The sequence below is a fragment of the Leopardus geoffroyi genome, chromosome D3 (assembly GCF_018350155.1).
Source record: "Leopardus geoffroyi isolate Oge1 chromosome D3, O.geoffroyi_Oge1_pat1.0, whole genome shotgun sequence".
Classification (NCBI taxonomy): Eukaryota; Metazoa; Chordata; class Mammalia; order Carnivora; family Felidae; genus Leopardus; species Leopardus geoffroyi.
This window is the reverse complement of record NC_059339.1, coordinates 75,579,259-75,607,120: the sequence shown is the minus strand read 5'-3', so window position 1 is coordinate 75,607,120 and position 27,862 is coordinate 75,579,259. Positions and strand designations below refer to the sequence as shown.

Sequence of the window (27,862 nt, the reverse complement as noted above, 5' to 3'; positions counted from 1 at the left end):
TTTTAAACCCTTTCCTACTGCTAAATGTTTCACTTGGGTAAACCGTGGGTCAGGTGTTACCCTTAAAAAGTCAAATATTCTATAGTACATTAAAAAAAGAGAAACATCTTGGAAAGCAAAACTCTCTTGATGTCCCATTTATTCCTCGCTATGTCTCTTCTCTCTTGTTTTTCCAACCAAGCTTCTTGAAAGAGTGGTCTACGCAAGTCTGGCTGCCCATGGCATCACTGCCGTCAGGCTTCCAGCCCCACCACGGCACTGACGCTACTTTTTAGAGTCACCAGTGACTTTCTGTTGCCAAATCTGATGGGCTTCAAGTAATTTTACCTTTCTTGACCTTTCAGTAGCTTTTCCTCCATGAGACACTCTCCTCTTTTGGTATCTAAGACACAACAGTCTTCTGATTTTCTTCATGCCCTCCAACCACCCATTTTCATGCTTTTGCAAGATGCACCCCTTCCATCTCATCCCTAAATGGTGACCTTTTTTTAGGACTTTGTCCCATCCCTTCTCACTCTATCCAATTTTCTCTTATCACAGTCTGTTTGTCCACAGCCGTGGCTGTAAACGCATGAACGTATCAATGATGTCTACTTGTTTGTCTCTAAAGCCATGTAACAGCTCCACGTGAATGTTTACTAGGCTCCTCAAAATTAGCATAAAACACAATTAATTGTCTACCACTCCTTATTCCACGAATCTGCTCCTCTTCCAGTGTTCCCTAGCTATGCAGTTGCTCAAACCAAAACCTAGAAATCATCCTCAAAACTTCACTCTCTCAAATTCATCTCAAATCGGTTCATTTTTCTCTATCTTCACGATCCTCCCTCCAGTCTAGACTGTTGTCATCTCTAGCCTGAAATACCTTTGGATGGCCTTGTAAGTGGCCTTCCCATTTCCGCTTTTGTCTTCCTTCAATTCATTCCCCACACACCAGTTAAATCAGATCAAGTCACTTGCTTAGAAACCTTAATAGTTTCCTACTACATTTAGGATAATACCACAATTTCTCATCATGACACAAGGGCCTCTGTGACCTAGCTCTGGCCTAGTCTTGTCTCTTGTTGCTCTGCTATAAAATCTCCTTGATATATAATTCCTTTTAGTATATTATTAAGGACATACTGACAAACTAAATGCTTAGTGAGTGTTTTCCCCATACGTGGAAGTGACTCATCCTGGGAATTTCACTGGATTCACCACTTAGAAAAGCAAGGTAGCTAAGAATGAACTTCTATTTCTAGAGGAGGCATTAGTTTCCTCATAACCATTAAATAGAAATATATTATTTCAGTAGTTTGCAGCACTGACATAGTAGCTGATACACAGTAAATTCTTAATATCTACTAAATTAATAAATTATTTGAATGGATGCTGCAAGAGAAAAGATCCTACTATATCATGAGAGCTATCCAGAGACAGAAAACTCTTGAATTGTGTGTTGTACTGGAGTAACTGGAGAAAACTCCCAATTAGGGGCAAAGCTATAAGGGGTCAATAAGATATTGGTGACTTCCGTAAGTACACTTTCAGCTAGTGATTTTATCTGGTAGGGGCTCCCTTCTGTTGTAATTTGAAGAACAGAAAAGTCATCAAAAAGGGCACTGTGGGGAGAAAAGGAGGCTATCCGTGTACCTAAGAGTAGCTGCTTCATGTTCTGTCAGGGTGGGATGGCCTAGCGTAACAGGAAAATTCTCAAATGCAATATGAAAATCTAGGGATTCTGGCCTCAGCTCAGCTCAAGATGATAAGAGAAATTTCTACACAGAAAGGAGTTAACTAAAACCTCATAAACGAAATTATTATAATTTTATGTTATATTTCAAAGCAAATATAGGGAAATATAGACCATGACTACAAACATCTACAAGTTGCTATACATGTGAATAAGCAATATGTAAGTGTAAAATCTTTGTGGGGGGGGGATTATGACTGGGTTTTCTCCCCTAAACCTTTAATATTGCTACACTGCCTTTTCCATGGTGATACCTCCCACCCAAATCAAATTCCACTAAGGCCATCCTAAGTCTCCATTTTAGTCTATATGATGCAAGTTTTTATTTTTTTTAATTAATTTTACAGACCCTGTGGACTTAAAATACTAATTCACAATAATTCACATATTTTTTGTTCCTCATATAATCTGCCCTTTCAGTCAGTAAACCTAGAGGTTCTCAACTCCAGTTTGCCTTAGAACTACTTGCCAGTATTCTATAAAAATGTAGACATCTAGGGCCCTGCCTTAGAGATTCTCATTCAGAGGTCTGAGGTAGGGAAAATCCAGTTTGAAATTTCCTATGTGATTCTGATATGTCACCTGGTTTAGGAAGAACAATGCTAAAACAATGTGAGTGAAGTTATATATAAAAGGAACTCCAAGGCAGGTGTGAACATCGGGAGAACTAAGCACACACATCATATAAAGGAGATACTGCCTCTGTCTTACAATTAATAATGATTTCCCCTTGTATGCATTTCACAATTTTCCAAAAGCTCTTTCACATCCTCTGTAAAGCACCTCATCTTTCTGACCTCACTTAGCTTTTTGGCAAAAAATAAGGATGCTGACCTCCATTATTTCTTTCAGCCTAAAACAAGTGAGTGACATACAGTAGGCACTCAATAAACATTTGTTGAATGAATGAATGAACGGCCACCTCGCAAAAACCATGCAGGGCATGCCGGAGGCGGTATTAACAGGTTTTTGAAAAGCAGTCTGAGCCCAAGTAAACGCAGGCTTGTTAAAGTCTGAGTGACAGAGTTAGTGACTGGATGTGAGGCGAAGTTTTCTGACTCGTCATCTGGTGATCTCTCTTTCGGCATTCTTACTGCAATTTGTCGATTAGATGGTGTTGGGTGAAGGACGGTCCACCTGCTATATTTTGTATTCCTACCACCACCGATGAATGACAAACTGCTGTATATGTATAATGGCATGTAAGCTGTTACCTTCTTCTTTAACCTCTGTCTACGGTAGAGGCAGTAATTCCAGGGGCTTGATATACGCGTCCACAAGTGATAAATCTGTGTGAGTTACAGCTGTGTCCTTGTAGATTTACAACTATAAGTTTTAATTCATCTCTGACAACGCATTTACATAAATTACAGCAACACAGAAACAATGCCATATGCTGGTGTGTTCGCCCAGAGAAATTCAAGAGGCTTATGGGAGCTGGCTGGCCTTCTCCTACAAAGGGCCACTCTTGTATATGTGAGAAAGAAGCTTTTAATTTGGTGTGGTGGGCTTACACAAATGTTGACTTGCTCCTGAAATTCCTTTTAAAGGACGTTTCAGGGCCTTTCAAGGTATTAATGAATATTCTACATTAAGATGTAACTTTGGGGAACGGCAGAATTACCTAAGTAGTTAAACATTCGAATAAATGAGAATGATGTCTAAGCACCTACTCTGTCTTCAAGACTGAAGCAGGAGCACAAGTCAGCTGAGCTGGGAGGAGGGAGGGGCAGTGTGAGGTAATCAAGAGCAATCTTCTCCTTCCAGTGCAGTGAAGGGAAGGGCCCTTACTTTGGACAGTACATAGGAAAGAACAGCACTAGATCTCTTGAGGCTTATCCTGTACTTTTTTATCCCAGCTCATTGTTCCTACAGGAATAAAAGGGAAAGTTGATTCTTTTAGGGTAATTTTATATTAGTCCAGCTTGTTTTAAAATGTTCCCTATTAAGAGTTTTATTCTTTTAAGTTAAAAAAAATTTTTTTATCTATTTATTTATTTATTTATTTATTTATTTTTTTAAAGTAAACTCTACCCCCCAATGTGGGGCGGGGCTTGAACTCATGACTCTGAGATCAAGAGTCACATGCTTTACCGACTAAGCCAGCCAGGTGACTCAAGAGTTCTCTTTTTTTTTTTTAAGTTTATTTATATTTATTTTGAGAGAGAGGGAGAGCGAGAGAGAGAGAGCAAGGAAGGGGGAGGGAAGGGGGGGAGGCAGGGAAAGAAAGAAAGAGAGAGAGAGAGAGAGAGAGAGAGAGAGAGAGAGAGGGAGAGAGAGAATCCCAAACAGACTTCACACTGCCAGTGCAGAGCCCGACGTGGGGCTCAAACCCACAGACCGTAAGATCATGACCTGAACTGAAACCAAGAGTCAGATGCCCAACTGACTGAGCTACCCACACACTCCTCAAGAGTTATATTCTTAAACTTTTTTTTAATGTTCATTTATTTTTGAGAAAGAGACAGAGACAGATACAAGCAGGGAAGGGACAGAGAGAGAGGGAGACACAGAATCCAAAGCAGTCTCCAGGCTCTGAGCTGTCAGCACAGAGCCCAACTCAGGGCTTGAACTCATGAACCGTGAGACCATGACCTGAGCCAAAGTCAGACGCTTAACCGACTGAGCTACCCAGGAGCCCCAAGAATTTTATTCCTAAAACAAGACTAAAGTCTCTTTCGAGCTCAGAAACTCGAACCTTCAAAGATGACTATTAGCCATCTCAACCACTACCATTTCCTGAACACTTAAAATGTCATGACACTAAATATCTTACATATGTTAGCTCAACTAATCCTCAAGAAGACCTAAAATTATTCCCATTTTACAGGTAAGGACACTGGTTTAAAGAGGTTGGTTGCCTTCCTAAGACTAAAATCCTGTGCTCAGGGAGGATGATAGCCTTCTTGTTATCTCAGGGATGAATTTCAATTAGTCAGACATGATAATTCTGTTTACTTTGCCAGCAACAGGTTTAAAAATGGGCATGTGATACAATTCTGGTCAACTGAGACACAAGGTTTTCTCAGGGTGGGTATTTACTTTAAAAGTTTCTCCTTACTGCCTCTGGATGGTATTCTCTGCATAGGTGGTTAGGTCTGTGGTGGCCGTCTAGCCTAAGACCAACGCACCGAATGCAGCAAAACAGAGAGACGGAAAGACTGGGGTCCCCGACCATACCACTAAGCTGCTCACTTTACCAGCTACTTCTGGATGTCTTCCTATACAAAATAATAAGTTCTTTAAATTAAGGCCTCTTTTGGGTCGCCTGGGTGGCTCAGTCGGTTAAGCATACAACTTTGGCTCATGTCATGATCTCACAGTTTGTGAGTTCAAGCCCCAGGTAGGGCTCTGTGCTGACAGCCTGGAGCCTGGAGCCTGCTTTGGATTCTGTGTCTCCCTCTCTCCCTACCTACCTCTCTCCTGACTCACAAGTGCTCGCTTGCGCGCGCGCTCTCTCTCTCTCTCTCTCTCAAAAATGAATAGACATTAAAAAAAATACATCATCTTTTGTGGCTGCTATTACTTTGTAGATGAAATATCCTATTAAATATTTCCAACAATTCCACAAGTCCTTTACTTTAAAAATTCCTCTCTATGCCTAACCTAAATCTTTTTTTTTTTTTTAAAGATTTTAAAGTAATCTCCACACCCAACATGGGGCTCGAACCTTCAACCCCGAGATTAAGGGCCACGTGCTCCAACTGGGCCAGCCAGATACCTCCTAAATCTTTATCTTACATGACTATCTTCTCCACCAGTTTATACACAGCCCATCCCTTTCTAAATTTTTTTTTTCCAGAAAATGTGGCTTTTACTTTTTCATTATGGCATCACTTTATATTGTAATTTAGTATATATACTTAAGTGTATATACTATATATGCTGACTTTGAGAAGGGTAGATACTGTATTTTAAGGCTTATCAGAACCTACTTATTCTCTATCATGCTTCCTACCCCTTTTCTTCACTTGGTCACCACAGATTCCTTTCAAGTCCCGATCAACTGTTGCCTGAACCTTCACTGAGGCCTCACAGAACAAACTTTCTTCATTTCATCGTCTGTAGCCGCAAACTTCCAAAATGGAGTATGTGATCTGGTTGCCTCTGCTTCAAACCCTTCCGACGGTCCCTCTGGATGTGCCACTGTGCATTCAGCATAGTACTGACTCTAAAGACGTTTAGATTAGTCACTAGCATTGAAAAACTGGGAGAGTTTTAAATAAAAATCTGTATTTTCAGCTCTCTTGAAAAATCAGAAGATAAGGCAACACTAGGTCCACAATTCCACACGGCACCACTGACAGGAACTGAGCTGCAGCCGATCTGTCTACACAGGCGCCACAGCAGCCCCCCCTCCCAGTTCTATCCCTACTGTTCAAGGAGAATAGCCCGTAGCATTTTACTAAAGGCTTGTACTGCTGTTTTCCAGAGAGTAGTGTTAAAAAGATAAACATTTCTGGGGTGCCTGGGTGGCTCAGTCGGCTAAGCGTCCTTCGACTCACATCATGATCTCACAGTTGTGAGCTCGAGCTCTGCATTTGGGCTCTGCGCTGGGGGCATGGAGCCTGCTTAAGATTCTCTCTCTCTCTCTGGCCCTCCCTCTACCCCTCCTCTACCTGCACATGCTCTCTCTCAAAATAAATAAACAAACCCGCTCTTAAAAAAAATGATAAACATTCTTTGGAAAAGTGCTATCAACCATGGAAAAATGAAAGGTAAACCAAGTGGGCTTACTTTGTTCTATTAATTCATGCTCCCTGCCTTACCTGTGTAGGCTTCTGAGTTTGTCTCTGCTGACCTATGACACTGAAACTATGGAGCAATCCATCGAGGAAAGGCCTCCCACCATGTCACCCCTCCTCCCCGCTGGCTTTCTCTCTCTTCCCTTCTCACTTCCACACTCCCTTGCAGGCAGCCTCTGCTCCCAGCACAGCCCAAACCCTAAAGTTCCTGGGATGCACATCGGCTAAACAATGCCTCTGCACTACTACTGATGTTTCATCCTCTCTCCGAAAAGTTTTCTTCCTCCACGTGTGCCTACGGAACAGCTACTCAAGATGCAACTCAAATGTCACCTTCTTCAGGAACCTTTTCCTGTTCTTGTTTCCTACCTCCACGGGACTCACCCTTTCTTACCTTGTGGCCTGTCACCCTCTGTGGTGGCACCGAAACCCTTGATTGCACTCACTCGTTTCATCTCTGTCATCTCTGCTGGGTTGGAAATACCTCGCCCACAGGAGTGGTCATTCCCTTCTGCATTCCATAGTGTCACGTAAATACTTCTGGGCACCGTGCAACAGAATGTCTCTCAAATGACCTTGACTTTACTGACTCTTGGCATTAAACCAATACACTCTATTCCCTCTGTAAAGCATCCTGACTGATGCCCACTCCCTGAGGAATGCCAGCAGTCAAAAGGCTCACTCACCACCGCTCCCCCAAGGTGGGCGCTCTTTGACCTGGAGTTAACCAAAGCCATGCTAGTTGTGCTTGTCAACGTAAATAGGCAGTTGAATTAAATATCAGATGAAATTATAAAATACCAGGGGAAGATGGCTCTAGAAGGACACACACATAGACACACTCATGAAATTAGGTGTGAGACAAATGCACAAGACCGGGCAAAGTATAAACATCTAGGATTATACTCTGAGACTGCTTAAAAAAAAAATTTTTTTTTTAATGTTTATTTTTGAGAGAGAGAGAGAGAGGGAGAGAGAGCACACGTGCGCGCATGAGTGGGGGTGGGGCAGAGACAGAGAGGGAGACACAGAATCCGAAATAGGCTTCAGGCTCTGAGCTGTCAGCACAGAGCCTGACGTGGGGCTCGAACTTGGGAATGGTGAAGTCATGACCTGTGCCGAAGTCGAAATCGGATGCTTAACTGACTGAGCCACCCAGGCGTCTCTGATACTCTGAGACTGCTTTATATGTATCTTTAATTTCTCAACTTACTTAAACAGAAGATGGCATGGCTCACAAAGAATGTTCTAGAACTATAATCAGTGGTCCAATTATAGAAAGGAAAAGCGTTGGTTTCACATCAAGAGAAGAAAAATAAAATTATCTTGACAGGATTTAAATTAAAATGAAATGTTTAAGATACATATAATTTTACATGATTCCACACTTGAGCAACATTTTTGATTAACTGAACAACTTCTGGGGCTGACTCTGCTAGATCCAGGGACTTTTATGTACCTCCTCTCACCTCCTCCCCCACTTAGATGTGAACTCCATCAGGAGCTCTATTTAAGATAGGAGCTACCAAATTTTGACAGAAAGCTCATTTAAATCATCAACATCTATTTAGAACCTATCATGAGCTATAGAGGCATGTCCTCATATGTGTTTTAGAGTACTTATGAATCAAATTTATTGAATGGTTACTACATGCCAGTCCTTGTTCTAAGTACCTTATATATCAAGAGTGGATACAAAGACTACAAAGCAATGCATCTAGAATGAATTCAATGATCTGTGACTCACCTAATATTTTCTAATTTTATATACTAAGTATACATGGGATATCTAAATACCTGAACACACATACATATATACATACACATGTGCACTTTCATTTTTTTTTATGTGTTAAGAGGAAAAAGAGACAGCTAGCAAGGAAATTGAATGGCATTTAGAAATGTAGATAAAACGTGAATTTGAGATTAAAAATAAACTTTAGTCTAAGCTTGTGCAAGGATGTTGAAATGCTTGTAACAACTCTGCTGGGCTTGTAAACAGAATTCTCTGACTGATGTATTTCCAACTACAGATATTACCAAGTATTTTAATTTTCCTTCTTGGTGCAAAAATCCTGAATGCCACCATTCAAAGTGTAACACAGATATAAGAAATACTCAGCGAGTGATAAGAGGAGATAAACAACAGAAACACACACAGTCAGTTCAAAATATTCTTCAAAAATGTTTAAACTTCCAGAATAAATGATGGCCTGATTTCAAGCACTGCTCCAGATATCTGTTTCTCTTCCTAGAGATTCTTCTCTAAATAGCATTTCACTTTCAAAACAGGAAGCTTGTTAGGTAATTCTTCAACACGGTGTCGGGAAGCCATTGTCTTCCCCAACCATTCATCTTACTATCACCCCCGATGCCATATTTCTGGTTGCACCTGCCATAAAACCAGCTGCTGAAAAGAGCAGGAAGAAAATACCTAAAATGTCACAGTCTGACTAAGTACTGTAGTCAATTGTCACTGCAATTTTTGCAATCACCACATAAGTGCCCTTGATGTATAAGCGTTATAGACTTCTGCTCAGTGAAAACTGTGCCCGAAGCTTCAAAACTCTGCCTTAAAGAAACATCAATCTTACTGTCCACCAGATCCCTAAGGTCCATAGCTCCTTCTAACTACTAGTAAAATCTTTGTTATTTTTAGAGAGAAGAACATATTGTTTTCCAAACTTCTATTAATATAGGTGTGTTTGCTGACAGTTTTGTTAAGTCTTGAATATTAGCTTTCTTTTGATATATAGTAGCCTTAGACTGCTTGCCAAAATTAAACGTATTAGAGAGAATTATATGGTTTATTTTCATTAGAGTGCTTTAAATCTCATGCTGAAAACATTTTCATATCTTGCCAAGCCCCTTTTTAAAAATATTATTTATGGAAAAATATTCTTTTATGGAAATAAAATATTATTTATGGAGAAAGCCAGCATTCAGTTGTTTCTTTAACACTTTGCTAACAGCATATAACTTTACAAAATCTGTTACTGACTTAGTATTTAATAAGTCACAGATAAAGGGTGTCTCTACTGATCTACTGGAAAAACTGTTTTCACATAAGATTTATGCAATTCCAGGTGTAATGCTAACCTGATGATTGCTATAACATGAACCATTCACATAATCTGGGACAAAGCTTTTGGCTTTTCATAAGCAAGCTTCCCTTAAGCTTTCTTCTTCCTCTGGGCTTTGCAGATGTTGTAAATTATGCAGAATTATGCCTTCTGCCTGGCATAATGTCCCTTCCCTTTCCTCTTGTCTAATTGCTAATGGCTCAATTCAGATGCCCTCTCCTTTAGAGAACCCTTCCAGACCATTCTCCCGAGATTCCTAAGCAAGTCTGGGCTAGCGTGCCTCCTATGTTCTCCCACAGCATTCTAGATTGCCCTGCTAGAAAACATGATCACAGTACTTCAATTATGGGCTTATGTCTTATCTTACATACCAAATCATATAGGAACAGCTCGTATTTATTTTGTTGCTATCTTGCTTATAATATGGTATCTGGTACAGAGAAGAGCCATCATAAAATTTTTTAATTTTAACTTTATTTTTGTATAATACTTTAAAAGATAAGATGAATGATAACTCCTCAATAAATGGATAAATTGTCTGTTGAATAGGATGACGAATACAAGAGGCAAAACACACAAACTGTGAGGTTTCATTTTTTATAAGAATAATTGTGGTTCATGAGTCATTCTGTTTGTTATTCACAGGAATATTAGGGAGGGTGCGAAAAACTAATGCCCATCAACTGTGGGCAGTTTCAAGTTTCACAGCATTCTGGCAATCAGAGGCAGAAATCTTCTTAGTACTCTACAACCAGGAAATTACTCTAACATATCAGATAGGCATGAAAAGTTATATAAATTAGGCCATTCAATGCAACACTGTTTGTAATGGTGAGAAAGGCAGGGTAGAGAGCTTAAATGTTAATTGATAAAGGACTGGTCAATGGTATCTCCTACATCTGTGTTTTGGAATACTATGCAGTCATCCAAACCGATTAAAACAGCCCTTTGCACTTAATGTGTCCAATGCTGACGTCCTGAACTTCATTCCTACTCCCAGCCTGCTTTTCTCCCGGTTGTTACGGCATCATAATCCATCTGTAAGAGCTGCTCATGGCTCACACCTGGATCACCCTGAATTCTTCTGTCTCACCCCCGCCTCCCCCTTAACAGCCCCACACCGCACCTACATGTGAACAATCACCAAAACCTGGTGGCTCTCCTTCGTCTTTCCACTTTTCTCCGTTTCCACTGCAACAACTCGACTCCCACCTCAGCAGCAAGCAATCAATCTTTTAAAATAAAAATGGATCACACCGATTCCAATTTTTAGAACCTATCTTACAGAGAGAAAAGTATTGGTGTATAAAGACATATATTCAAAGATGTTTACTGCATCCTTGTTTGTAAGAATGCAAAGCTGGATTCAATTTGAATATTTCATCAATAGAAAAACAGTTTTCTTAAAGTATTTTACATTAAAAATATAAAGTATTTTACATTTTATAAGGAGCATGCTAGATTAATGTTTGTCACCTGGGAATTCTAGCTATGATGCACTAAGATTTTTTTTTTAACTTGCAGAGTAGTGTATTTCCTATGAATCCAATGTTGCGAAATAAAGAACAAAAGCATTCCAAAAACAACAAATACAAAATAATTTTAAAATACAGATCATATAATTTCCCTGCTTAAAATTTGCTGAAGGCATTTCATCATACTAGAATAAAATCTGAGATCCCCACCTTGGCCTTCTGGATTGGAATTCTTCCTTTCCTATCCCATGCCATCTCAAACCTATCTTCCACTTGCTCACAAAATCAGCGCCCTCTGCGCTTGCCTTTTCTCTGTTCCCCAAACTTTTCAATGTTCAGACCTTTACTCTCTATACTACCTGCTCCGTATAATGCCCTTCTTCTAGATGGTGGCACAGTCTGAGGTTAAATGCCATCCCCTCAATGTGCTCACCCCTGAGTCCCTAAAGCGGTACCCAGTCATCCCGCTGTATTATCCTACCACTACCTGGTATTTCCTTGTTAGTTTCTTACTCGTCTCCTCTCCTCTCACTAGAACAGAAGCTAGTTGAGGGCAGTATGCCTGTTTTATTTACAGCTAAAAGTAGGCATTCATTACATACTTGCTATTATTGAAGGAGATATACGGACTCACAGGAAGAGATAAAACATTGTTAAGGACAAAAAAAAGCAGGCTGCGGGAAACTATTATACTGGGGAAGAGGGAGGGAATAATATTATTTGTATATTACAGAAACAAGACTCAAAGTATTCAAACAGCTAAAACAGGAATTAACTCCAAACTACAGGTAACAGTAGACTTTAACTTTCCGCTTTAAATATTTTGTTACTGCTTCAGGTTATTTTTTAAATGAACACGAATTACATTTATAATTGAAAGAAGCAATCAATATAATTCATTTTGGGAAAAAATGGAATGCCAGAGACAAAAGCAGGTAGACTTCCTCTTTCACCAGCTGCCACACATCTTCCTCTTCTCTTGTTCTCATGTAAATGCTAATCATTCAAACACTGTATCTAGACTTCTCAAGGAGAGGATGGAAATGATCCAAATTACTCAATTCTGACTGGCTAGGTATCAGCAGATTATTGTCAAAGAAAACAAAATACTTGGGAATGCAAGTTGGTGCAGCCACTGTGGAAAACAGTATGGAGGTTCCTCAAAAAACTAAAAATGGAACTACCCTACGACCCAGCAATTGCACTACTAGGTATTTATCCAAGGGATACAGGTGTGCTGTTTCGAAGGGGCATGTGCACCCCCATGTTTAGAGCAGCACTATCCACAATAGCCAAAGTATGGAAAGAGCCCAAATGTCCATTGATGGATGAATGGATAAAGAAGATGTGGGATATATATACAATGGAGTATTACTTGGCAATCAAAAAGAATGAAATCTTGCCATTTGCAACTACGTGGATGGAACTGGAGGGTACTATGCTAAGTGAAATTAGAGAAAGACAAATATCATATGAGTTCACTCATATGAGGACTTATGAGACAAAACAGATGAACATAAGGGAAGGGAAACAAAAATAATATAAAAACAGGGAGGGGGACAAAGCATAAGAGACTCGTAAATATGGAGAACAAACAGAAGGTTATTGGAGGAAGTGTGGGAGGGAGGATGGGCTAAACGGGTAAGGGGCATTAAGGAATCTACTCCCGAAATCATTGTTGCACTATATACTAACTAATTTGGATGTAAATTAAAAAAAAATAAATAAAAAAAATTAAAAAAAAAAAGAAAAAAGAAAAAAGAAAACAAAATACTTCTGTCAGAGAGAGGAAAAAAAAAAAAAAAAAACTTACGGGAAGCTTCATGCTGGCAAAAAGAAGAAACCGAATCAGGCATTGGCTATAGCCTGCCAGATCCAGAGATGAAGCAGAATAAAAAATTTTACACCAACTTTAGACCTAATAAAAACTAGTTAAGATTCTAACGACAGTTTTCTTTTGAGTTATGAAAGCAGCCACCCACCTATGGATCATAAAAATGGCTTGTGGTTTACATAAAAAGGTTAAGTTTATAAATGAACTAGACTGAATTTCAACAGATAAGTAACAAAGGGATAAGGAACACATCATATGCAAATGAGGGAGAATGAGAACACTCACAACCACCCCTGTTGAAACCGAGAGAAACTACAAAAAAATTATGCTAACAAGTGAGAAACTGAAAATAATAATAATCAAATGGCTGAATTACTGACTTCATCTTTTATATCTTAAAAAGGATGAAGAAAACAGATGTGGAAAATTACATAGTAATAAAGTTCTTAAAAACAAATCCAGTGGTGATTAATAGAAGACTTTAAACATACGCAATCAGATGGGCCAAAAACTGAGCTATGCTGGCAGCTGAGAATAGTATATTTAAAAATTGGCCTAGGGGCGCCTGGGTGGCGCAGTCGGTTAAGCGTCCGACTTCAGCCAGGTCATGATCTCGCGGTCTGTGAGTTCGAGCCCCGCGTCGGGCTCTGGGCTGATGGCTCAGAGCCGGGAGCCTGTTTCCGATTCTGTGTCTCCCTCTCTCTCTGCCCCTCCCCCGTTCATGCTCTGTCTCTCTCTGTCCCAAAAATAAATAAACGTTGAAAAAAAAAAATTAAAAAAAAAAAAAAAATTGGCCTAAAATTACTTTACTTGAGAAGATTCTTATATAGCAGTAACACTAAAAGTAGTATTTGTAATGATTTTTAAAAAATCATTGAAAAAAAGTATATCAGTAGGACAACAGATTAATGGTGTGGAAAATCAGGATAAACAAAAGGACAACTATTAAACACAAATGGATGAGGACAGATCAGTCAAATGGTGAAATCTGCGAATTACTTGGCTTGATATTCCATTCACTCTACTTGCAAGATTAATCAAGTAGTCCTGGAAACAGCAGCAAAGAAAATCGTAAGAAAGAAATTGTAATAGATTTACTTGGCATGAAGTTTAACGTACAACAGCAGGAGTGAACAGAATGAGGCTGACTGATTATTTAACTAATGACTAAATAATAATTACGATGGTAACAGTTTTTAAGTCCTTACTATTGGCTGACATTTGCTTTATATATATTCTTTTAATCTTTACAACACAATGTTATGAGAGTTATTATGTCCATTTTATAGGCAAAAATTAAAAACCCTAAAGCATAAAGAATTTAAGTACCTTGCTCAGGCCACAAAGCTAATAAGGGCTGAGCAAGGATTCAAACCCAAGTCAGTCTGCCTCCAGAATCTGCTCTAATACTGCTATTAGACATAGATATATAACTTGCTAATTAATTTTAATATCAAATTTGGTAGGTCACAAATGCTATTAAAGAAATAATTATAATTTATCCAAACCAGAAATATGGTAGAAGTAAAGAATTTGAGAAGGCCATATAGATTTATGGGGGTGTAAGGAATTCAAAGGAAGGTCAAAGGAAAATTCGATAGAAACATTAATGAACACAGGGCCAATTTTCATTATGTTAATGTGGATTATCCTCAGCATTTTTGTTAACCAGCAGCACTTCACCTATAAATATACAGCAACTGTACACCTGTATATATTCAGTGAAATCAGACATTTCAATATAATCTAAAGAGAAGTGTAATGGGAAAGGGGCGTTTCTTGAAATCTTTACTGTGTTTGCAACAGATCATCCTACAGATATTTTTGAATGCTTTCCTACGTATCCTGGGAGAGGACCAAGACAGGGGACAGCACGGCACAGTGTTATTGAATAAAACGTAGCTCAGAGGAGGAGGGGATTATGTATGACAATCAAGGCCAGAATCTCAAAGACCTTGAAGCACAGGTCAAGGGCCTAATTTAGGTTGTCAGCAGATGAAAAGGTAGATTTCAGGTATATTGCTAAGAAAAGTTGACTGAGCTCAGTGACTGGGTTTGAATGGGTGAAGGACAAGGAATAGGAATTGTGATCTCATTATATAATTGGGCCCTTAACAGAAAAAGGCAGGTTAGGAAAGAAGCAGGTAGAATGTAGCCTTGGAGAGATTTTCTAAAACACTGAATCTGAAACAATGACAAGAAGCGAAATGGAAATGTCTAGCAGATAAAAGCCTTAGGGCTGGAGTTTAGGCTGAGCCCAGGCTGTAGACCTGATCGGTCTCACCTGCTAAGAGGAAGAGTCAATGATAATGTATGGATTCTTAGCCAAAGTCAGGAAAAAGAACAGGTGAGTGAAGAAACTCAGGCTCTGGGCAGTAGAGCAGTAAGAAGTAACATTAGGGTTGGGGGCATCTGACTGGCTCAGTTGGTTACATGTCTGGCTCTTGGTTTTGGCTCAGATCATGATCTCATGGTTTGTGAGCTCAAGCTCCATGCTGGGCACGCTGACAGTTCAGTGCCTGCTTAGAACTCATTCTCCCTCCCTCTCTCTCTGCCCCACCTGTCTCAAAATAAATAAATATTTAAAAATTTATATATATAAAAAATTAACATTAGGATACCCCCAAGACATTAAGAAAACCAGCTAAGGCTACAGTAAAATGAAAAATCAAGATAAGTGATAGAGCTGTGGAAGTCAAAAGACAGAATGTGAGAAGAGGGACCCCTTGGCCCTGGTGTGGACCAGAGAACCCCAGTGATGTCTGAGTATGTGGTTTCAGCGGCTCTGCAAAGGTGGAAGCTAGAAGGTGTGGGGTGAAGGAGGAGCTACAGGCCAGTCATTCAATATGTACACTAGCGAGAGAAAGGACAGGAGCAAATGTAGCTACAGAAAGGATTACAAAATGCATTTTTTAAAAGTCGGTAAAAGCGGATTCACCAAGACACATACAGGTACTTTTCACGACTCATAACAAAGAGGTTCTCTGGGCTATTTCTGAAAAAATATCCTATCCGATATCCCTTAGAAACAACAAGTAGAGGAAGGAGGGAGGGAGGGTTTCTGACATACCAGGATATAATTATGCCTAAGATTACAAATACATTTTTAATATAATTAAGGATACTTTATTTTTATTTACCACGTCATACAATGTTTCTTACTATATTTTTTACTCCTAAGACTCACGGTGTTTTATTTGGTCAACATGTATTTTATTACGCATCCACTATGTTCTTTTAAAAAAATTTTTTTTTAATGTTTGTTTTTGAGAGAGACAGAGAGAGAGACAGAGTACAAGCGGGGGAAGGGCAGAGAGAGAGACGGAGACACAGAATCTGAAACAGGTTCCGGGCTCCACACCATCAGCACAGAGCCCGATGTGGGGCTCGAACTCATGAACCGTGAGATCATGACCTGAGCTGAAGACGGCCACTTAACCAACTGAGTCACCCAGGCACCCCCATCCACTATGTTCTAGACACTAAAAAATGAGCTTCAAAAATGAGGTGTTTTTTTTTTTTTTTTCCAAAAATGAGTTCTTGAAGGAACTTAAACTTTTCCATAATAAAATTCTTATAAGATTTAGATGATTTCTGCCATACTTTCTGCCACAGGTCACTGCCTTTTTTCTAACACTATGGCCAAAGAAAGTAAGTATCTGGATTTACCCGAGTGAATCAGATACCTCCAAGTGACACCGTGAGAACTTCCTGAGGGAAACTAGCTAACAGGAACCTCGGAGAAACTGGCACAGAGCCAGCAGTTATTTATCACAAAGGATGTGTCTCAAAAAGATTGGCGAGTCAGTGAGACATAATATCAAGTCTGCCAAACCAAAGGCAGATATTGCCAGAGGGAGGATTTTCATCGCTGATTTAACCACACACAAACCTGTAGCTCTAAGCATCCACGGAACTTCGTTAGCCTGCTTATCGAGAACGCTGCCTACCAACAAAATTTAAGTACTTCCTAGGGAGGTACGTTTCTTTTTCTTTAATTAAGCAAAAGTCGAGTCAGGTATATTCCTAACTTGCTAGCGCTTGTCAGGTAAAAACGTAGTCAGCACCACAGCAGGATTTTTAACATCAAAGTTCTGATTTCCATCGTCAGCAGAGAGTCGGCCTAACACCACCGGCAAGCGCTGCCTTTAGGAAGGAAATCCACGCATGGCCTCTGGCACTCTGCTTCCCTGGTCCACCAGCGAGGAGTGTGAACTAGCCCCAGAGTCCACAAACACCCTGATGTTTCAAGTGACCTTGCGTGTTGTCTAAAGTTAATGCAACTTAACTGCAACGGGATGGGTTTCCAAGTTTCTGTGAATATTATGACAACAACCAGCACTTACTAAACTAACTGCCTGGCGGGCACCGTGCTAAGAATTTCACATCAATTGCACGATTTACTTCTCACAGTAACAGGAACTATTTCTATCACCGCTGGCGGCGGGGAAACTTCAGCTCGGCAGGGAAACTTCAGCTTGGAGAGGTTAAGAAACTTCCCTGAGGTTATGAGACGCGTAAGTGGTGGAGATGGGCTTCAAGCCACACGGTTTCTAATTATTCTTCTCTGATGTATTACAGTCCAGTGTTTCCACTGACTTGGCAGTTACATGACTTAACCCTCCCTCCGCAGTTAGCCAAGGCGCAGGTCAGCAAACGTTTTCTGTAAAGGGCCAGCTAGTAAATATTTTCGGCTTTGTGGACTATACAGTATATGGTCTTCAGTGGCTACCACAACTCAGTTCCGCTCTTGCAGTGAGACAGCAACACAGACAACAAGCAAGTCGTCCAAGCAACCAGTGTGGTTGTGTCCCAGTAGAACATTTACTGAAACGGGGCAGGCAGATCTGGGCAAGAGTTACACTGAAGTCAAATTCATGCTCCAGACAGATACACGTATTTATTCTGTGGCTTTGTATAATCTTCCATTATGTTTGGGAAGAACAAGTCAAGAGAAAATGGACTTAAAAAAAACAAAAACAAACACAAAACAAAACAGCAGCAGCCAATGCCAAAAGGTAAGGGACAGGGACTTAGTGTTTCTGTTCTATCCTTTACCAAGCAATGGAGTGACAATGACAGGGACCCTACACGTTCCTCCTCCACTCCCTCACAGGCGTGGGTCCTCTGCTTCCACTGGGCCCGTGGATGTCCCCTCAGAGTCTGGCACCCCGCCCAGGTCACAGCACATCTTCCCATCAGCTGTGACTCTCCCTGTAGAGTGGTTATATAAGGTTTACCGTTCTGCAAAATCGGAACCCTACCCTTAGAGTCTAGTGAACTTTCTAGTTATCCTCTCTACATGTTTTATGTCATATCTCTGTGTCTTCACTCATGCTAGGGAAACCGCCCCCCTCTCTGTGTTACCTGATGTGGAGAGCTAATTCGAGAAATACGTTACTGCATATTCCCAGTTCAAAACTCCTAGTCCTTGGATTCACTCCTAAGAAGACATCATTTCTGAACATGACAAGTATACTTGTGTATTCTGTTTCAACTGTTGACTCACTGATCTCAAATACTACAACACTGACACCATGAACGAGTTATGAGAATCCCCGAAGTGTCATTGTCACTGGATATAACTGGTCACTGGCTAAAGCAGTGAAGACTGAGTTTAGAGATTTAGCTTTGTTTTCATGTTCTGAGTGATTAGAAGAAAGGGTAACCTTTACTTTCATACAGAGTTGGGAGGTAACCGTTATTCAATCATACAACACTAATGATCATTTGGGGTATCAAGAAGCTAAGTAGGAAAAACATCATGGGGGCACTAAAATGTCTAAATGTACTAAATATACTGCTTGGTATTCTGTCTCTCTCTCCGCCCCTCCCTCGCTTGCTCGCTATATCTTTCTCAATATAAATAAAAATTTTAAAAAACTTAAAAAAAAAAAGTGTTCAACATTCCAGTCGTCTCCCCTAAACTTGTCTGACCCTGAAACTCTCCCCCCCCCCCCAACATCTGTTACCACTTCTTAGAACCACGGTTTCATGAAAAGCAACCAGGGAAGCTTTTGGAGAATAAATTAAATGCTGATTAAATTTAAGAGGCAGTTTAAAATTTTAGGTATAGCCTTATGAATTTCTTCGTAATACAGTTGAAATTCCTAATACAGTTGAATATAATTCCTAATATGGTGGAATAGATCAGCACTGATAAATGCTACAATGAAACATAAGAAGTTATGACTTGGAACTATTTATCAATGAGCACTATAAATTTACCATAATCACCGGGGAGCTTAGCCTTGGTTTTGCCATTTGCTAATAGCATGATCTCTGGGATAAACAGATTTAAAGTCTCAGAGTTTTGATTCACCTCTATCTAGAGCAGGGCCAGATGTGCCCTGTGTAACCAACTGGCACATTTTGAGAATCCAGTGATCGAGATGAAAAACGAAATCATGAACGATTCTTCATCAGCAATAAAGTGTTATAAAAGTATACAAGGAGTTATAAAAGTATAAAAAATAATATATTATCTCATCAGTCTCACTTTTATAGAGCCACACTCAATGCTGTTGTGGCTTTCTTCTTCTCTTAAACTCTGGCTGGAATGTTGTCTTATAATTGCCAAATATCTGGTTTCACTTGGGAAATTAATTTTTGGTTAGTTATTAATCAAAATAATGTATCATCCAGAGTTTCTCAGACAACACATGGCAAAAATAGGAGAATCAGAAAACTCTGTTTGAAAGAAGAGATTTACCGCCAAAGAGCTGGTGAGCAGGACCACCTTTCTCTGGGCTCTGTTAGGAACCCATCTGTGGCCGCCCTTCGTCACCAGTGAATAAAGACAGTAGGGCTCTATATTCTCTGAGTCCTTCATTAAACTATTGATCCCTTTGGCATTATCCATAATGTTCCAGCAGCTCAGCATGTCAACTGGTGAAGCGCTAGTCTCCCACTCCTTTCAATAACTTCCACACTTTATGGAGAGGAAGTCGCAATGATTTATTTACCTGACATTTTCCAGTCCGGATGTCGTACAGGGCCACTGAACCGTGGCGAGCTCCAACGGCTATTCTGTGATTCCGCTCATAGTAGCTGACCATGTAGAACCTGGGTTGAACATTTTAACAACAACACAAACAAAAACAAACAAACAAACAAAAACAGGTGAGATAACCTGGAGGTGGAAGTGGGCTCTGACATATATTTTTAAATCAACAGATAATTAATACACTGAGATTTTTCAAAACTGTTGCACTTTAGTGGCTCTTAAAATCAACTGAAAGAAAAATGATGTGGAATACCACTTAGTCCCATTAATAATTACTGGCAGGAAAAGACAACTTCATCATTACAAACACCCTTGAATTTTCAAACGATAAACAGGGTCAAATACAAACGAGATTTAATATGGAAACTCAGTTCTGCTGGAGTAACTATTATGCAAATACTTCTATTCGAACAGAAACAGAAAAGATGAAAAGGCGTACGTATTCAATCTGATTATGTTCTTACATTTTATTAGACTATTAAGCAGTGAAATATTCTTTCTAGCAGAACAATCATAAAAAGCTACATAAATGTTATGCTTAAGTTGATATCAATAATTTAGAAGAAATTAGTAAGTTAGCCACAAGAAAAAGTTATCTGGCAAGTTCCATAGATGTTCCACATTTGCCAGTTTATCTAAACGAGAGCTACGAGTACAGTAGTGTAAGTAAGCATATTTGGTACTTATTTGGCATTACATGAAAAGAAAGCTTAGGGAGGATGATTTGAAGCTTATAAGAGGCTGATTTACTTTTATTTCTTTTTTGCTAAATTAATTTTCTCAACTGATTTAGGTATCTGAACTCCGGATCTATGCTTTGCCATAATGATTTCATGACCATATGGCTGGAGCCTGGGAAGATACGAATAAAAATTATTACAAGTATAAATAAGGTATGATTTTATATCCCCAAAGAGTTTTCAATATACTCAGTATGAGTTGCCCAGATGAACAAGTGGCTTCCCCTAAATATTTATGATATTACACAATTCTACCACACAACTGTTGCCTTTTTTCTCTCTGATGTCATACTACCAAGCTAACTTTTCCATTATTATCTTTTTAAAGATGGGACGGGGAGGTAAAACATGACAGCAAGGAAATTACTGCTCTAATGCTTTCTTGAAACTGAGTAAAATACTACCTGGCCATGCATTTCTACCTGGCCTTTCATTTCTGAGAGGCTGACAGAGAGAAAGAGGTTTGAATGTGAGGATTTTGAAACCAGAGGTATTCTGATAAAGCTGTTTGGGCATTCAGTATGACATCCATCCACATTTCATAAATCTAGGAAACAAGATATTAAGTTTTAAAACTTTTTGTTTGGTACTTGTTAGCAAGTAGTGGATTTAATAATACTTTCGTCCTATCCCTAAGCCTTACCCAGTGACACGACTTCTTTCCTTCCAGTGGAAAATTAATGTTTTATCTTTTTAGTCACACGAAAGACACTATATTGGGATGTCCTGCTGGTTTTGCTGGGCTCAGGTATGGGATGTCCTCTCTGTATACTGGCTTCAGAGAAGAAAGGGTACTGAAGGCTTCTGACACATATGAAGCTTCCCCACTATTAACTGATTAGCAAAAGGTTAGTTTCTCAAAGTTTTTCCTGTCTAAAGCATCATGTCACTCTACTTTATCAGAGAAGGTAGGAATCAGCATTCAAAATCCAATTTCTTAGAACTGAAAATAAAAATCTGAAGAGTTTAAAAACACTACTTTGGGGCGCCTGGGTGGCACAGTCGGTTAAGCGTCCGACTTCAGCCAGGTCACGATCTCGCGGTCCGGGAGTTCGAGCCCCGCGTCAGGCTCTGGGCTGATGGCTCAGAGCCTGGAGCCTGTTTCCGATTCTGTGTCTCCCTCTCTCTCTGCCCCTCCCCCGTTCATGCTGTGTCTCTCTCTGCCCCAAAAATAAATAAACGTTGAAAAAAAAAATTAAAAAAAAAAACAAAAAAAAAACCCACTACTTTATTATTCAATAATTACAGTGGTTTAAGTACCGGGCATCACCATGTGTCTACACCTACATCTACACACTTAAGCACACACAATCTATTCCTTATTAGAGTAACATGGAACATAATATCTAACAAACGGCTTAAATATTCTGTGCCGGCTAATAGCCATAGGAAAATAAAATTTCCAGAAGTATTTTCAAAATCTATGATTAAACTTTGCACAGATGTAGTGGTAATATTGCCTAAATCTTTCTGCAGAACAGGACTATAATTATCTCTCAAAATTCTCCTCCTCAAAACAAACCTGTGGTAAAATACATTAGTGTGGACAAAATTTACTTAAACTAGAATCTTAAAAGTTTTTGTTACATTGGTCATCTTCTGTGCTCTGGATATCAACTTCATGTTTCTGTATCATCGATAAACACCACAATTTATGGAAGAAAAAAAAGGCCAAAATCTATTCCTGGTATGAAAGCTTTAGTTTGCCTGGAAAGGGCTATATGTTACAGGTCTGCATTTTCATTCTCTGCAATTTGCTGCTAGAGTAATACTTCTAAATGATATAACAGTTCTAGACAGTGAAGGTCTAATGGCACGTTTTTATCTCTGGATTTCTTGTTAAACTTTATACAGCGTCTCTTTTAAAAGAAGAAATACATGCGGTCACTTCATAAGTGTCTACTCTAGGGACTGGCTGCTGCAGTAGGCCTATCTCTGCCGCGGGTTTCCAGAATCCACCATACCCCTAGACTACTACTCTCCTGGAACCAGTTTTCTATTGAGGGCCTGTCAAGATCAAGGATAGTGAGATAGGCCTTATTTACCCCTACCCACAAAGGTATCAATGGATTGAAGAGGAGGATCCACTACAGTTTTTAAAATTATCCCAGCCTTGACCTGATCCTACGTGAAAGTCTTAAATTCCGCCAAAATTTGGGAGGGGGGTGTTCTCAGAATAAGGACTCGTGTGTGTGGAGTCTTGTGAAATGGGATCTCAGTCTCCAGTTCCCTGCACTGATACCATGTCACTTGGGCAGCTTTCTCGGGTCACAACCTGGCGAGAGTCCCTTCATTATATTCAAATTAAAACAATGATCTCTGTTGCTTGGCCCATCACAAAGAAACTCGGCTAAATTAGAGAATCCATTACCACCCAAGCATGTGAAAAAAGAATAAACTGGAATTCGGTAATGTTACAAAATGTATTTCTTGCTGGGGTTGGCCTGGTTACCATCCCAGAAGTTTAGTTCCTGATATCCACACTTTCATCAGCGCCCACATGCGGCCGGGGACATCCTCTTCAACCATAAATCAAGTCACATGTCTTCTGTTCGCAAGCATCCCTCAAGACTCTACATGATGTGGTCCCACCTCTCAGACGTCATCTGCTCTCCCTTGCTCACTCTGCTCTAACTATACCGATCTCCTTGTACTTTCTCGAATATGCCAAGAGTGTTTCCACTTTGGAGCTTGAACACTTGCTGCTCCCTCTGCTTGAAAGTCTCATCTGCCTGATGTCTCCATGGCTCAGATCATACAGTCACTTTGTTTATGTCTCTGTTCCGAGACGATCTTGACAAAGGACAGCTTCATGGGGCATCTTGTCTAAGACAGCAGCCTTTCCTCCATTACTGTGTAGTCCAACAGCCTATTTTTTCTTTATCTTTTGTTGAATGTATGAATACATAAATGTGGTCCAAACAAACAGTAAAAAGTCATGCAGTAAGAAGTTCAAACACTATGCCTATCCTTTGGGGACTAGTGTATAAACTGTGCAAAACATACTGGTTTTTAAGACCAGTATTTTATAGGGTCTAAAATAATGAGGTAAAGAAACAAAGGAAATAAAAACTGTCCAAAAAAGTTAGGCAGAAGTCAAGAAACAGAGAACGGCCCCATGATCACTCTAAAAATCTATTTTTAATTGAGACAAACAACTGCAGATTTACATGGAATTATCTGAAAAGGCCCCCGTAACCTGGATATATCAGCATGAGACCAACAGCTGCATAGTGGAAACTATTTAATTCTACCTTAGGGAACTAGAAAAGACTACCTAGGCTGAAACTCAAGAAGGCAAATATAGTCTAAGTAACGATGTATACACGAAAGTATGTATTTTTGGTATAAATGTTGTTACGGAAATAAAGATTATGCTAAGAATCTGCCACACAAAAATGTCAATGAATACGGTACTGTCACACACACAAAACAGAATTAACAGAAATAACTTATCAGTCATTAGTAAACACTGCAATAGGTTATCTTATTTCTCCAAAGCCCTATCTATGACTTCGACTCTTCAGGACTAAGTCACAATGGGGTGACATCCACTCCACAATGGAGCGGTTTATAGTGTGAAACACACATGTGAATTGAGTGCAGGATCCTGGAGCAAATCACTTTGCTTGTGAGCGTGCCAAGCGCCCAGTGCCTGAGTCTTGAAAGAGCTTCGGTACTCTCTATTTATAGTCTCCTTTGAATTGGTGATCTTTTTGTCTTTATTAAAAGTGGCCTTCAAATAAGAGAAAACTGATGTGAAATTTAAAAGTCAATTTGGAAACACACAGGAAAAGGAAACATTACCTCTTAGCAAAAATATGATTTGGGAGGAAAACAGAAACCGGTAGAGTCTTTTTCTTCACTATGACTCTGGTAACCTGCAATAGTCTCAGGTTGTTACTACTTTCGTATCCTTGAGCGTTAAAAAATAAGAAACACTCTTCAAAAATCCAAGATTAATCCCCAACTTATCGTGAAACCATCTAAATGCTAAGGGTGTGCAGAACAGAATGTATGGAATGAATACGATTATTTATAATTTATAACTATTTACAATCATATCTGGCACTGCCCCAAATACTTGACACATGTATTTTTATAAGTAAATGAGGAATTAGGACTATTGAGTGGCTTTTAGAAATTCTTGATGTTGATTTAAAACTATTCACAAACTTTTGACTCTTTTTGTTAAAAAGGTATTAAGGTAATAGGTACTTGTAAAAAAAACTCAGGGGTGCCTGGGTGGCTCAGTCAGTTAAACATCCGATTTCGGCTCAGGTCATGATCTCACGACTTGTGAGTTCGAGCCCTGCGTCGGGCTCTGTGCTGAGAGCTCAGAGCCTGGAGCCTGCTTCAGATTCTGCGTTTCCCTCTCTCTCTGCCCCTCCCCCACTTGCACACTGTCTCTCTCTTAAAAGTAAATAGACATTTAAAAAATAATAAAAAAATAAATAAAATAAAAACTCAAACACCGCCATTATGTATATAATAAAAAGTCAGTCCTCACTCTCATGGTAACCCCTTTCCTCGCCAACGGTTGACTACTATTAACGATTTGGTGGATCTTCTGAGAGTTTTTTCTAGTTTTTGTTACAGAAATGATATTGTATTACCCATCCTATTCTGCAACTTTCTTTTCTTCTCTCAACACTTCATGGAACCACCCCCCTATGTCAGTATATGGGCTCCCACATCATTCTTTCTCATTCCTGCATTGTACTCCTCTATACATATATTCCATTATTTAACTATTCCCTTTCTGACAGTTAAGTTGTACTGTATGTGGATCCTTGCATATATAAGTAAATGTTTTTGTAGGACAGAATCCTCAAAGCAAGACTCTGGATTAAAGCATACACACATTTTACATTTGATAGGCAGTGTCAATTTACCTTCAATTCCCTCTAAAAGTAAGAGAGTACCCCCCCCACACTTGGTATTACCAAATTTTCTTTTTTACCAACACAAGCAAAAAATGGTATCACATTTTTGTTTTAATTTGCATGAAATAACTTTTTAGAGATTCATTCAGTTACACTCTGCTGGATTTGCATGGAGGTTTCTTTATTAATGTAAACAAAAATTATTTAAAAGCTAATCAACAACGTGTATCCCTATACATAGTAGATGAGGAGTGAATTCTTCAATATCCCTGAAGTGTTCCCGATAACCCACGAAGAAGATTGGAGCCCTAAGGGTGTCTGGGTGGCCCAGTCGGTTAAGGGTCCGACTCTTGATTTAGGCTCAGGTCACGATCTGACAGCTTGTGGGATCCAGCCTTGCACTGGGCTCTGCACTGACAGCACAGAGCCTGCTTGGGACTCTCTCTCTCTTTCTTTCTCTGCCCCTCCCACACTCGTGTGCTCTCTTTCTCTCTCTCTCTCAAAATAAATATGTAAACTTAAAAAATAAAATTGAAAAAGAAGAAGATTGGAGCCCTAAACACAGGCAAAGCTCTTCTGCAGGAAAGAACAGGTAAGGTAAGCCTTCTTGGTGAAGCAATCAATGCACAGGTCACACTACCCACAGACATCTGCCCCAGTCCCCTTGCTGGCCAGTATGAGATGCCAAAGAGCTCTTCTGAGGACCACCATGTGAGGGCTGGGAAGAGGAAGAGCGGGTTTTCAGAGCACTGTCTGACAGTCTTCACAGATACATCGCTGTAATCGGGGGTGGGGTGGGGACGCTCTGTAAATCAGAAGGTACTTTATAGAACGTGTTCCCACACTGACCCCAGAACTCCAGGTCTCCAGGCTGCTCATGTTTTTGAAAGATTTACAGATGTGAAAGTGGTTTGGCAAAGGCACCGGTTCAAGGGGAGCTGTGTTAGTTTTGGGGGATGTGAGCGGTGGAGGGTAAGGAGATGTTTTCTAGAAGCGCGTCATTCTTGTGGAGGGCACCAGTTCAAAAGGCAAAATGGAAAAATTCCTCATTCTGAGATGGTGACGGATACTGGTGAATTCTATTTGAGAGTCACGATCTCCCATTCAGCCTCTTGTAAACTGTAAGTGGTCTATAGATATTTCCTGAATAACACTGTTAAATATTTAACAGGTCAATTACTTTCCTTCTGGAAGAACTTGCTATGGACACACTGTAGCCAGAATGCCAAGAGGAGAACTGGAAATACTTCCTAGGTTGTATAGGGAGCAGAATTTCTCAAGAAAAATGCCATGCATGTTAAGAGTGCATCGTATGATGGCTGGGAAAGAGTTCTTCTCACCTGGCTCTGCCACTTAGTAATTGGTGTGAACCTTGGGCAAGTTACTTAATTTGCCTATGCTGTGGTTTCCTTATGTGACAATGGGAACAACACCAGTACCTAGTTCCTCAACACTAGTACCTCATGGTTGTTGTGAGGCTTAAATGAGCTAATACATGCCAAGTACTGAGAACAGTACCTGGCACACAATAAACCCTACTATGGTAAGTACATGCACACTTTAGTAGCTTTCATCATCATCACAATCTCCAGCATCATCATCACCACCATCTTCTGTACCTCTGAATATATACCACAGGAAGAATAAATCAGATGTAGCTAATGTGCTATTTTCCTTAGGGCAAATCAGTTCTGACTGGTAAGATGCTAATAAATAAGGGAAATGAATGCCCCCCCCCCAATTTTATATTTATTTCTTAAATATTTGTGATTGGGAAATATAACCTGATAACAACTGCAAATTATTTGAGCTTCAGCTCCAAGTTGCTAATACAAACAACAGGGGTTTTGGTTTGAAACTCTTTATATCAGTTCAAACAGCCTGAAAATTAAATATTCTTCCTGTGATACAGTGGAATGGAATACTCCCTAGAAGTGGCAGAGGTTTGTTCCATGAAGAATTTTAATACTGAAAGACAGGCATCTGTTGGGGAGTTTTTCTTAGGAGCAGGGAAGTGGACTAAAGTGGTTTTAGAGGGACTTCTACTCACCCGAGCATATGAGTAACATCTATAATTATTTATTGTAAAAAGGGGACTACAAAATGGTAACCGATTTAAGAATTTTCCTGGAAGTTAGGACAGAAGCTGTTTTACATTCCATTATTGTTATCACCGTATGGGATAAGAACAAACCACAGGTTTAGAGGAGTTTTTTAAAAAAAAATGAGCTCATGCACTGTTCTAAAGCAGACAGTGTTCATCTCCTTACTGGATTCTAAGTGCCCATTTAGGGTGAATAGAGCTGATTCAGCTTTTCACTTGAAAAGAGGATCAATCAGTCTGTCTACATAATAACA

The 27,862-nt window shown here is 39.7% G+C and overlaps 1 protein-coding gene across 9 annotated transcripts in view; it reads right to left on the bottom strand.

The window, feature by feature from the left end:
• The window catches only part of WDR7 (WD repeat domain 7), a 358,314-nt gene that overhangs the window by 53,140 nt on the left and 277,312 nt on the right, over positions 1-27,862 (bottom strand). For all 9 annotated transcript variants that reach the window (XM_045457399.1, XM_045457394.1, XM_045457401.1 and 6 more), the window contains one exon: positions 19,838-19,937. In XM_045457399.1, the coding sequence (XP_045313355.1) occupies positions 19,838-19,937 (100 nt within the window). The remainder of the gene's footprint in view (positions 1-19,837; positions 19,938-27,862) is intronic.